This window comes from Aquarana catesbeiana, linkage group LG13 (genome assembly GCF_042186555.1).
Source record: "Aquarana catesbeiana isolate 2022-GZ linkage group LG13, ASM4218655v1, whole genome shotgun sequence".
Classification (NCBI taxonomy): domain Eukaryota; kingdom Metazoa; phylum Chordata; class Amphibia; order Anura; family Ranidae; genus Aquarana; species Aquarana catesbeiana.
In genome coordinates this window covers 29148837-29161295 of record NC_133336.1, presented here as the reverse complement: position 1 = coordinate 29161295, position 12459 = coordinate 29148837, and the positions used below count along the sequence as shown (strand labels likewise).

The 12459-nt window shown below is 43.3% G+C and overlaps 1 protein-coding gene across 5 annotated transcripts in view; it reads left to right on the top strand.

Moving 5' to 3' along the window:
- TRAF3 (TNF receptor associated factor 3) overlaps window positions 1-12459 on the top strand; it is a 158448-nt gene that overhangs the window by 114283 nt on the left and 31706 nt on the right. For all 5 annotated transcript variants that reach the window (XM_073609352.1, XM_073609353.1, XM_073609350.1 and 2 more), the window contains one exon: window positions 6802-6906. In XM_073609352.1, coding sequence (XP_073465453.1) covers window positions 6802-6906 — 105 coding nt within the window. The remainder of the gene's footprint in view (window positions 1-6801; window positions 6907-12459) is intronic.

The following is a 12459-nucleotide window of genomic DNA, read 5'->3' as shown; positions in this document are numbered from 1 at the left end:
CCTGGAAGTGCAGCTGGAGCGTTGGCGTTTGTGATCTGCGCAGCAATTAGTACGATTGCGAGGCGCGTAGTTGTTTGGTTGTCATACTGATCAGCTCAGCCTTAATAGCCTGTCCCTAATTGACTTGTCCTACTTGTGTTTTCTGTTGTCGAGCAATTTTAAAAGTGAATCGATCGACCTGGCTGTCTTGTAGGCGACTGGACAGCCGTAAGAATTCAGCGAGCCTGTAATTTTTTTTTTTTTATTAAAGGGGAAACACCAGGCAGATAGCAAACCTGTGGAAAGTTTGAATTACTTGTTTCATCTGCCAAAGTAGTTTGTAACTGTAAAGGCGGCACAGTGGTGTAGTGGATAGCACTCTCGCCTAGCAGTAAAAAGGGTCGCTGGTTCGAATCCCAACCACGACACTATCTGCCTGGAGTTTGCATGTTCTCCCTGTGTCTGCGTGGGTTTCCTCCGGGTACTCCGGTTTCCTCCCACACTCCAAAGACATGCTGGTAGGTTAATTGGCTTCTGTCCAAAATTGCCCCTAGTATATGGATGTGAGTTGGGGACCTTGGATTGTGGACTCCTTGAGGGTAGGCACCAATGTCAGTGTGCGACGTATGTGTGGAGCACTGTGTAAATTGACGGTGCTATATGGGCACCTTAAATAAATAGGGATAATTGTAGACATGCACCCTTGCTCACTCAGGTTGAACTGGATGGACTGGTGTCTTTATTTAACCCTACTAACTATGTAACTATGTTCATCCAGTCTGATTTACTTACATGTCTTCACTGCTCAAGTTGCTGAGAAGTAGCAGATCACTAAAGTTGGCCATAGATGGATCTGGTTCAGCAGGGACCGGCCGAGATTCGATTCATGTAAGGGCAGGCTGGTTGTACCCAAGTCGATCCATTGATGGACTGGGTACAGCCAGCCTGTCGGATTTTTTTACATGCGATTACTGCCGGTAGCTATAGCCGCTAGCAGTAATCGTTGCGTTCTGCCAGCGGGGAACACCTCCATCAATTCTGACTGTGTTGATGGGAAAATCCAATTTTTTTTTCCTGCAACCCATAGTTGTTAGAGCCTGAGGACATGCTATAGGAGACGTTCCAAGACTAAGGACGTGTTGCATGAGATCACTATGCTATTAGTAACCACTTTACAAACCAGTGTTCTCACCCATGCTGTTGCTCCAATGGCCAAACAGGTTCCGAAGGGTCCTCGGCCTACAAGTTGGGCAATAGGATGTCATCTATCCAGTCAGGAGTGGACAAATCCCAGGAGCCAGCTGGCCAAAGTTCCTTAAAACCCCCTTCACAAAGGTGGTGACATTCATATACCAGATTCCAGTGGTAAGAACCACCAGATTAGTGCGACTGGGGATGACAGTTGTATGCAAACAGCAGTGGTGGTGGCTCAGCCTGTATGAAGTAACGGCAGGCTAAGAGGAGCCATCGCTGTTCGCCTGTATCTGCACAGCCAGTGGTTGCCCTGGAAGATGTCATCTCTGACGAAACACATTGGATGGAGCTACGCAAAGTCATCACGTACTGGAAGTGTCCCCAGATTCTGAATTTGGTCAGCTTAGATGCTTAATTTGGCACAGCTATACTTTTTGTACATGTGAGTGAAATTGATGTGATATAATAAAGGGCTTTATCGGATTTACACTATGTGGAGCATGGGTTTCCTTTTCTTTTTTCTCTTGGGTGTAACGTCTATGGAAGTGCGAATTGAGAACTTAACATTTGGTGGTGTCCCCGGTTGGTGGTTCCTGACCTCAACCCCATAGAAATCCTTTGGGATGAACTAGAGTGGAGATTGCAAGCCAAGCCTTCTTTTCAACATCAGTGCCTGACCTCACAAATTCACTTCTGGAGGAATGGTCAAAGACTCCCATAGACACAGTCCTAAACCTTGTGGACAGCCTTCCCAGAACAGTTGAAGCTGTTGTAGCTGCAAAGGGTGGGCCAACTCAATATTGAACCCTACAGACTAAGACTGGGATGCCATTAAAGTTAATGTGTGTGTAAAGGCAGGGGTCCCAATACTGTACTTTTGGTATTATAGTGTGTGTAATTGAAGGAGGCCTAAAATTAGGAACTGGACAGACTGGATCCTGAATGCCATAATATTTGGTCAACCCTGATAGATCAATCGATCAATGATCCAATTGATAGAGATGAAATTGTCTGTCACTATTTGTGTGGGAGCCATCTGTCCCTTTTGGAAGGTGTTTGTCTCTGGATATTCCTCCCAACGTCATTTGTCTGTCTTGTATCCATCTTGCCTATCTCTTAGACGTCAGATGTCTTACCTGCAGAATACAGCTTACAAGTAGTGAGTAGTGATGTCATAGCCTGTTATAATGACATCACTTGTATTTACATAGCAGTGATGACATGTCACGAGATGGAGGAGGAGCAAGAAGAGATGATTGTTTCATGATGGAATGTATAGGCTGTAATTTGTCGTGGAGGATCACTACCTCTATGAAGCTTTCTCAGTTTCCAGTTGTAATTTGTGTATCTCTGAACGGTGTAGCGCGTGTCATTTCTTCCTCTCTCTAGTAGAATTTAGTAGTGGCTGGCGCCAATGTGGGAGGCTCTGGATGGAAAATACTGCTCATTCAATCTCTAAGCGGAGAAGTATAATTACATGGCAAGTGTTAACTCTTCCATCACTGCAGCTCTTCATTATTAATATCAAAGTTCTGGCGTAGAACAGGCATTGGAAGCTACATGACGATAAACATGGCTAGCAGAGCGATGGAGAAGAGAGAACGTTTGGATATGGGGATGGAAGTGGAATGAGAAATGCTAATAAAAGTAGCCTGGAGATATAAATGGAAAGAACAAAAAAGTACATTACAAGAAGCAATATAGATAGAGGAGAGCTGAGAAGATCAAAGAGAAGGGGAGGAAATGAGAACAAGAAGAGGGCAAATTGAATTGAGAGAAACAATAGCTTGGGTGCAAGGATTAAGGACGACTTTGGACTAGAAGTAGTACAAAGTGGCATCAAGGAATCTGCAAAGGCTAATTCTGGGGACCTGAATCCTAGATAGGATGGTGCCTGGGGATCCAGTAACTAGAAGGAGATAGTGCTATGGTCTAGAACCGGAGTCTCCAAACTGGCTCTAAACAAAGAGCCAGTTTACTGTCCATCAGACTTTAGGAGGGCCAGACTGTGGCCAGTTGGAGAAGAAAATGCCCCGGTGCCAGTGGTGGCTGGGTGGAGTAAAAAAATGATATAACCCTGGTCAGTATGGGGAGGAATAGTGCCCATCATTGGTATTAGTGGGAGGATCAGTGCCTCATCATTGGTGTCAGTGGGAGGAATTGTGCCCCACCATTGGTGTCAGTGGGAAGAATGGTGCCCCATCGTTGGTGTCAGTGGGAGGATTAGTGCCCCATTGTTGTGGCAGTGGAAGTAGTAGTGCCCTATCATTTCTTTCACTAGAAGGGAACATTCCCCATCATTGGTGTCAGTGTGAGGAACAGTGCCCCAAGGGCCACATACAGGCATGCAAAGGGCCACATTTGGCCACCACTGGTCTAGAAGAAAGTCAGTTGAATCTAGGGACTGTTGAATCCAGGGACAGTGGTTGTTGATGGGGTCTGAGGACCAAGAGATGTTGTTGATGGGGGTCTAGGGACCAAGAGATGATTATGGTAGTCTAGGGTCCAAGAGATGTTGTTGATGAGGGTCTAGGGTCGAAGAAATGTTGTTGATGGGGGTCCAGGGACCAAGAGATGTTGTTGATGGGGGTCTAGGGACCAAGAGATGATGATGGTAGGTTAGGGTCCAAGAGATGTTGTTGATGGGGGTCTAGGGACCAAGAGATGATGATGGTAGGTTAGGGTCCAAGAGATGTTGTTGATGAGGGTCTAGGGTCCAAGAAATGTTGATGGGAGTCCAGGGACCAAGAGATGTTGTTGATGGGGATTCGGAGACCAAGAGATGTTGTTGATGGGGTCCGGGGACCAGGAGAAGTTGGTGCTGGCATCTGTGGGCTGTGAGAGATTGGTGCTGGTGTCTATTGAATGTGAGAAATCGGTACTGGCTTCTAGGGACATTGAAATTTAAGTGCTAACATATGTGGGACATAGAGAGGTGGACGATTGTGAAACAGGAACTGAGGGATCATGCTAGATTATAGGATTTGAGAAAAGCCAGTGCTTGGCTTTAGGGTCTTTAAGAGGCTTGTTTTGGACTCAAGACTTTAAAGGATATTCATTCTTGGGTGTGGGATTTGGAAAAGGCCTGTGCTAAGCTGAGAGAGGCTAGTTCTGGGTCCAGCATAGATGGGAGGGTGCTGTTGCAGCCTGCCTTCTTCAACAAAACCATGCTGTGGTTAAGGAGCCAGGAGATACTATTGTCAAGTACCATAAATGGAAATGACTTGTGTTGGGTCTGTCATGGAGATGAGTGGTCTTGCAACCGGAAGATACCAGGACCGATAGTCTAGAAAGAAGAAAGTCAAAGCTGTTGTGGATGAAATTGATGAGGAGAAACTAAGATATATATAAACCTTTAGCTAGAGCTGGAATCAAAGTGTTAGAAAAGTATAAGATGAATTCAGTTTTAAAAGGGTCTCGCGAAAATCTTGGAGTCGGGGTGTAAAATCTAAAATCCAGTGGCCTGCTTGACTTTTGACAAACCACCACGTCAACCACTGTGAAAGACCTAATATTCAGGTGTTTCCCAGCAACTATGAACAAACATTGCAATTGATCAGTGGGAGGTACAGTACGACTGGAATTTGGGGAAATTATAAAATGACAAATACAACTGTGATGCAAGAATGGAAGTTGGGTGAAGTACAGTTCAATATGGTGGGAATTTGATAAGCGAGAAAGCTTGTGAACACCCGGGGAGTGGCGACAGCCTTGCAATCCAGAGGTCACATCTTCAGCATTGTTTCTTTGAAATGAGCAGGGTTGACAAGGTTTGGAAAGTCCCAAGCATGAAACAGGATGCATGTTTACAGGATATTTCTGTCGAAATCTGATCTCAGCTCCTTGGATGGGGTTGTGCGTGCCTGTAGGCGCCTTCACCTCAGAAGAGACTGGAGCCAGATATTTCAAATGCAGAAGTTTTGGGGACTTATTTAGAACGGTCTAAGCTATTCCTAACAACCAGTCGGATTTCCCTTTCATTTTCCCACAGCAGGTTTGGAAGTGAAGGGCAAATCCTAGTCGGTTTCTCTGGGCACCAAATAGATCTTCTTCAAAACTTGGGCTATATTTAAGCAACTAGCGAAAACAATAAAGATAGGCACACTCCTCCTCCACTGTCTGATGCTCTGGAATGTTGGTGGACCCTCGATGTTCTCACATACAATTCATTTGAATGAATGATGGCATCTGATTAGAGGTGACAACAAAAAAATGAATAACTTTGCCACCCGAGGTGCAATATGTTAGGCAACCCTTGGCCTTGCAAGGGTGAAAGAAAAATTTCAGTGTGGGAAATTGCTTGGCTGCCAGTGTTGACCTGCTTCAAAAAACTACCAGCTGCCTGGCTATTATAGCAGAGGCTTTGGCTTCAGAGTCAAAAAATAGAGGAAGCTCCTGACCTTCGTATTTGTTTGGGGGCCACTGACGCATTTAAACCAGGGAAAGTAGGTTATATGGTTTCCTATGGCATAGTTCACACCAGTGCTTGCAGTTCCAGAAAAAAAAAAAGTAGACGTGCTGCATTTTTCCTGCACTGGACTGTACTGGAATGCTGTAAAGCGCATCAAAAATGCACTGGAACACACGTGTCCTTATTTGAGGTTAAGAAAAAAGTGCACCAAAAACGCACTGGAAACCACCAAAAAATGCGCATGCAGAAAAGCAGTTGGAAAGCATCATGACTGAGTTTCTATGGTATGAACTGGCCCTGAAAGTGTTTAGGTTTGACCTCATATTCTATGTTTTTGGTAAATGTAAGGGCTGGTTCACATGGCAAAAGGCACTCCAGATCTGTTCCAGGAGCGTTTCTGCATGCACGTTTTTGGTGCGTTTTAGATGCGTTTCCAGATGCATTCCAGATGTTCCTTTTTTTTTTTTTTTTTCCCTGCACTTGGGGTCCATTTTTGATGCGTTCTAGTGCATCCCGGCGCCTTTTAGATGCGTTTTACCGCGTTTCGGTACGGTCCAGTGCAGGAAAAATGCTGCATGTTCTAATTTTTTTTTCTTTCTGGAACTGGAACGTATTAGAATTGACCACCCTGGTGTGAACTATGCCATTGGAAACCATATAACCTACTTTCCATGCTTTTTTGATGCAGGAAAAAAAAACGCGCTGGACTGCATGTGGTGTGAACTGGCCCTAAAAGGAAAATTGCACAAGAGACTGTTTAATGTATGGCCAGCCTTTACGCTTTTCCGGGACCAGTCACATCACTTGAGACACCCTGGTGGATCAAGGAATAAGATAATTATTACCTCTTATTCTGCTAGCTCTAGGCAAAAAAAATGAGCATTTTAATTCTTGCAAAAATTGCTGGGTGGGGAGGGGGGGGGGGGAGTTTACTTTCGTGTGCCCGGAGTTGGACTTTAAGTCTTTAATAACCCGAATAAAAAAATGTACTTAAAAGCCTGTTCCTTCCATAAAGTACTCCTATAAACAGGTCTGAATGCGGGGACACGCTTCCTAAATTAATCCTCAATTTCCCTTAAGTGAATTAGTTCTGGGCAGAGACTGGAGCGGGGCTCCCTCCCCGAGCGCTAAGCGCATCACAGCCGGGGATAAGGATTTATGTTCCCGGCTTATAAAATGTAAATCAGTTTGCAATAAACGGATCTCTTGAATTGCAGGTGTTTAAGGATAACTGTTGTCGGCGGGAAGTGTTGGCTCTTCAGATGTACTGCAGGAATGATACTCGAGGCTGCAAGGAGCAGATCACACTAGGAAATCTACTGGTAAGATATGAATTCTCTCTTTATTATTCTTCTTTCTTTTTTCTTTTTTTTTTTTTTTTTTTTTTTATAAGTCGCAGTTGCTGAATGCGCAGAGCTGCTGGATGGCGCCCGTAAAAAAAGGAGCCATTGGATTCCTGGCTTGCACCCATCTGCACCCTCCACTTGCATGGCTGTTGACCATAGCAAAAAAGTGTAACAGGGGGACAAGTCAATTAAAGGCCAAATCCACAATAAGTCCAATCACGGCCTGATCACGATGTAAACAGGAAGAGCAGTTTGATGGGCTTTTCCTCACTCGTGTCTGACAGACACGAGTAGAGGAGAGCCGATTGGCTGCTCTCCTGACGGGGGGGGGTCTGTGCTGATCGATTATCAGCGCTGCCCGCCCAGGACCACCAGGATGCCGCCAAGGACCACCAGCTATGTCACCCTAGACCACCAGGGAAATGCCAATCAGTGCCATATAAAAATGCCTGCCAGTGATGCCTATCAGTGAAATCCAGTGCCAGCCATCAGTGCTGCCTTTCAGTGCCCACCAGTACCACCTATGAGTGCCCATCAGTGCCGCCTATCAATGCCCATCAGTGCCGCATACCAGTGCCACCTATTGGTGCCCATCATCAGTGCCCTTCAGTGCCACCTCATTGGTGCCACCTATCGGTGCCCATCATCAGTGCCCTTCAGTGCCATCTCATTGGTGCCGCCTTATCAGTGCCCATCAGTGCAACTTATCAGTGCCCATCAGTGAAGGAGAAAACTTATTTATTTACAAAATTTTATAAAAAAAAAAACAAAGAAAAGTTTTGTTTTTTTCAAAATGTTCGTATTTTTTTTATTCGTTTAGCCAAAAACAAAAACCGCAGAGGTGATCAAATGCCAACAAAAGAAAGCTCTATTTGTGTGAATAGATAAAAAATGTAGTTTGGGTACAGACCGCGCAATTATCATTTAAAAAGTGACAGCGCTGAAAGCTGAAAATTGGCCTAAATTCTGAATAATAATAATAATTGCCTCCACCCTTGATCGGGGCCGAAATTCTGGTCTGTGCATACTACAGGTATCATTTGCCACAGTGTAGTTGCGCATTGTAAAGTTTACTTTCTAAGGCAATACACTGCAACGCACATCTCCTGCACGTTATAATATGTTGCGGTAATGCGTGTTGTGATGTGAATGAGCCTCAAAATTTTGGTTTGGAATTATTGATTTACCTCGGCATGTCATTACCATATCCTGACTTTACCTTGCCTCGTATAAACCCAGCCAGTGCCGCCTGACCAATTAATCATTTATTGGCCACATCATTGAGACTATTGGGTTTCTGCTGATGTATAGCTGCTAAAGCCTTAAAGTTGCAAACAGTTTTCTATCACTGGTTAAACACACTTTTGATGTATTAAAAAAAAAAAAATCACTGAGCTTTTCTTCTGTATGTACAATCATTCTGTGTGAATAGGGGCAAAATCAAATGTTATTAGGCTATTTTCTGCCCGGGTCAAATGTTGTTCAGAGGGAGAAAGGAGGAAAAATACTGCATTATAGCCACTAGATGGAGCAGATGAGGAAATACTTTACCATGATTGAGAGCTCCATCTAGTGGCTGTAATGTGGTATTTTCATGATTTGCTCCATTCTTTATGAATCCAAAATATTCAACCAGGAGAGAAAGTAGCCTAATAACATTCAGTTTTACCCCAAGCTGCCATCTTTTAATTTTTTTTTTTTTTTTTTTTTTATCAGTATACCCCTGTGCATTTCCTTTTTTTTTAATTCAACACAGCATTAAGTGCATAATGGTGCAAACTTATACTAAAAGCTTAATATCTAGACTATAAGGTGCCAGATAGTACTTTTTTTGTAGTCGCCCCCCCCCCCCTTTCTTCAGAGCTCTGCGACATTCTTAGGCTGGGTTCACATTAATGGAGGTCTGGTTTTGGTGCAGACTCTGGTGCGGTTTCCATTCAGGGGTTCAGGTGTGAATTTGACACTGAAATTGCACCGGAAAACGCACAGGGACCATTTTTTGATTTGCACCGTAACTGACCCGCATATACGTGAACACTCTCCATTGATAGTCTGGTTCACATGTAATCGTTCAAAACGCATCCAATTCGCATATATGTAAACCAATCCATAGGGGAAAAAAAATCTAGATCTGTAAGTATGTGTAAGGAGAATAGTTACACCTCCACTAGGTGGCAGCACTGAGAGCCTAGGCACCCTGCCCCCACCTCTCTAGGGAGGGTGGCAGAAAGTTCATACAGCTTACAAAACAAAGTACCATCGGGCATCTTGCAGCACCTTACACCTGGAGCCCCGGTGCCCAACCTGCAGCCCTTTGGTATGTAATGTGTGGCCCTTGGACCTCAGCAGTCTGTAGTGGGAACACCGTTTGGGGTAATAGCATTGATCTTTACTACCCTCCATATAACATGTTCACAGATTCGTACTCTCTTCTAGACATGTGCAATTCGTTACAATTTCAAATTCGTTTTTTAACTAATTTAGACAAATTCTTTAATTCGGAAATATCCAAATTAACAAAAACCCGTTTAACGAATTTTCCAGAATATTCGAAAAATCCAAAAACCAGAAAATTCGAAAATCTGAAATAACAAACTAATAATAACTTGCCTATAATTTAATAGTAAATATTAGTTATTGGAATTTCCTGTCAAATTTGGCGGTTAGTGAACGTAACGAATACGAATTTATACGAAGTTACAAATTATCCGAAAAAACAAATGCCGTATCTGAACGAATGGAACGTAACGAATTAACCACTTCAGCCCCGGAAGATTTTACCCCCTTCCTGACCAGAGCACTTTTTGCGATTCTGCACTGCGTCGCTTTAACTGACAATTGCGCGGTCGTGCGACATTGCACCCAAACAAAATTGATTTCCTTTTTTCCCCACAAATAGAGCTTTCTTTTGGTGGTATTTGATCATCTCTGCGGTTTTTATTTTTTGCGCTATAAACAAAAACAGAATGACAATTTTGAAAAAAAACGCATTTTTTTTACTTGTTGCTATAAATATCCCCCAAAAATATATAAAAAAACAAATTTTTTTCCTCAGTTTAGGCCGATACGTATTCTTCTACATATTTTGGGACCATTGTCATTTATACAGCGATCAGTGCTATAAAAATGCACTGATTACTATGTAAATGACACTGGCAGGGAAGGGGTTAAACACTAGTGGGCGATGAAGGGTTTAAGTGTGTCCTAGGGAGTGATTCTAACTGTGTGGGGGAGGGGCTACCTAGGACATGACAGTGATCACTGCTTCCAATCACAGGGAGCGGTGATCTTTGTCATGAAACAAGGCAAAACAGGGAAATGCCTTGTTAACATAGGCACTTCCCCGTTCTGCCTTTCCGCACCGCAATCGCGGGATGCCAGAGAACATCGCGTTCCCAGGACCCGCGGGCACGATCACCCAAAAGGCGGCAAAATTAAAGGTACGTACCTGTATGCTCATTTGCCTTCTTGTGCCATTCTGCCGACGTACGTCTGTGTGTGGCGGTCAGCAAGCGGTTAATAATAATAAATAACAATAATAAAAACGTTTTATTATTATTAATTAGTTCCGTTCCATTTGCATTCGTTATCTCAGATAATTCGTAACTTCGGATAAATTTGTATTCGTTACGTCCACAAACAGCCAAATTTGAAAGGAAATTCCAATACCTATAATTTAATAGTTGGTTATTATTAGTTAGTTATTTTGAATTTTCGGACTTTCTTTCTTTATTTTCGGATTTTCGAATTTATGAATTTTCGAATTTATGAATTACGATCATAACGAATGACCCGAAAAAGGAAAGAAAAAACCCCCCAAAAAAACGAATGAAACAAAAACAAACAAATTTTTCGTCAGTCCATGTCTACTCTCTTTTGCAGCATATATCCAGCCAACAATGTATCCTGTCCTCACTCTCCGACCCTCATTTTCTCTACTTCAGTGGTCATCAACCCTGTCCTCAGGGCCCACTAACAGGCCAGGTTTTATGTATTACCTTTGGGAGATGCAGATTAGAATACTGCAATCACTGAGCAGCAAATGATGGATTTCGGTTATCTTGCAAACCTGGCCTGTTAGTGGGCCCTGAGGACAGGAGTTGAGAACCACTGATCTACTGCGCTACTATGCGCTTTTTCCTGCATCAAAAACACATGGACAGTAGGTTATATGGGTTTCAGTGCAGTCAAAAAATAAAATTAGAACATGCATATTTTTGAATTCAGTAATTGAATTTATTGAATTGTACTGGAATGGGGCAAAATGCACTGGAACGCATTACAGCAAAAAAAAAAAAAAAAACCCAGGAAACCTTGGGAACAAGAAAAAAAGGCGAGGGAAAAAACGCACTGGAACACATTAAAAACGCATAAAAAATGCGCATGCAGAAATGCATTCAGAAAGTTTTTGTGGTGTGAACTGTAATCAAAAATGCATCTGGAAGCCATCCGGAGTACGTTTTTGTGGTGTGAACCGTTGTGTGGTTAGATATGGAGTTATGGTGGAACGGTAGGAGTGCCTTCATCCCAAAAATCCAACAGAAAACAGAATACTCTCCCAGGCAAACAAGGGACTATATAGTGGCACCACAGACAAATATGCTCCAAAAGGATTATAAAAATATACAAATCTTTATTACAATGTATTACAATCCATAAAAATAAGCACAATCATGGCTAGAACAGTATACATTGGGTACAGAAATCATGGAGGAACATGACCTTGATTATATACACAAGCTTTAGAGACTTATGAGGTCTTCTTCAGATGGTCTTCTGTAGGCACAAGGATTTTCAAACTGTCCGATGATGCATTTAGCTGCAAAAAGATAAAAACAAAGTCGATATGCAAAGCTGTCTCTTGGTAAACACTATAAAGGGCGTGGTGGGCCCAACTGGACTGGCCGGAAGGGGCTGTCTAAGGCTGGAATCCGATGACCCAATGGTCAGGAAAACGCCAATAAAAAATTAGCTTGATGGAATATCAGTGCAGATGACCAAGGGCTGAGCTGGTATGGGCAAACGTGTGCTGAAGTGACTGCTGGCTAAAAGCGTCATGTGGCGAGATAGCGATAAGTCAGCAGCCAACATCAAGCACCAAAAACGCCAACCGGACACCGGGGGTGATGTCAGGGGCCGGATTTGAGGCCCCCTTTAGCTCAGCGGGGTGGGGGCATGCCAGCTGCAATGAAGGGTCTTGTTTTTCGGCTTTGGTGGTCTCGTAGAATGACAGAACTTGGTCAATGGAAGCTTAGAAGAGAGTATATGACAGCAAGACAAAGAATGAAAGAGACACCCTAAACCTTGTCGAAACGTAACCTGTGTCTGCGGAATCAGATCCAATACTAGGAATTGCTGCTTCTAGATTTACAATTGTGACACAGAATCAGATCCCACCGACGGCCCCTAATGAGACGCCACCAATTGCATTAACCTAATTATTAAATAATCAAGACAGACGGTGGATTCACACACTGAGGACAATGCAGCTTGGCTTATCTGTTGATCTCTGTAGGGTGATATACCTTA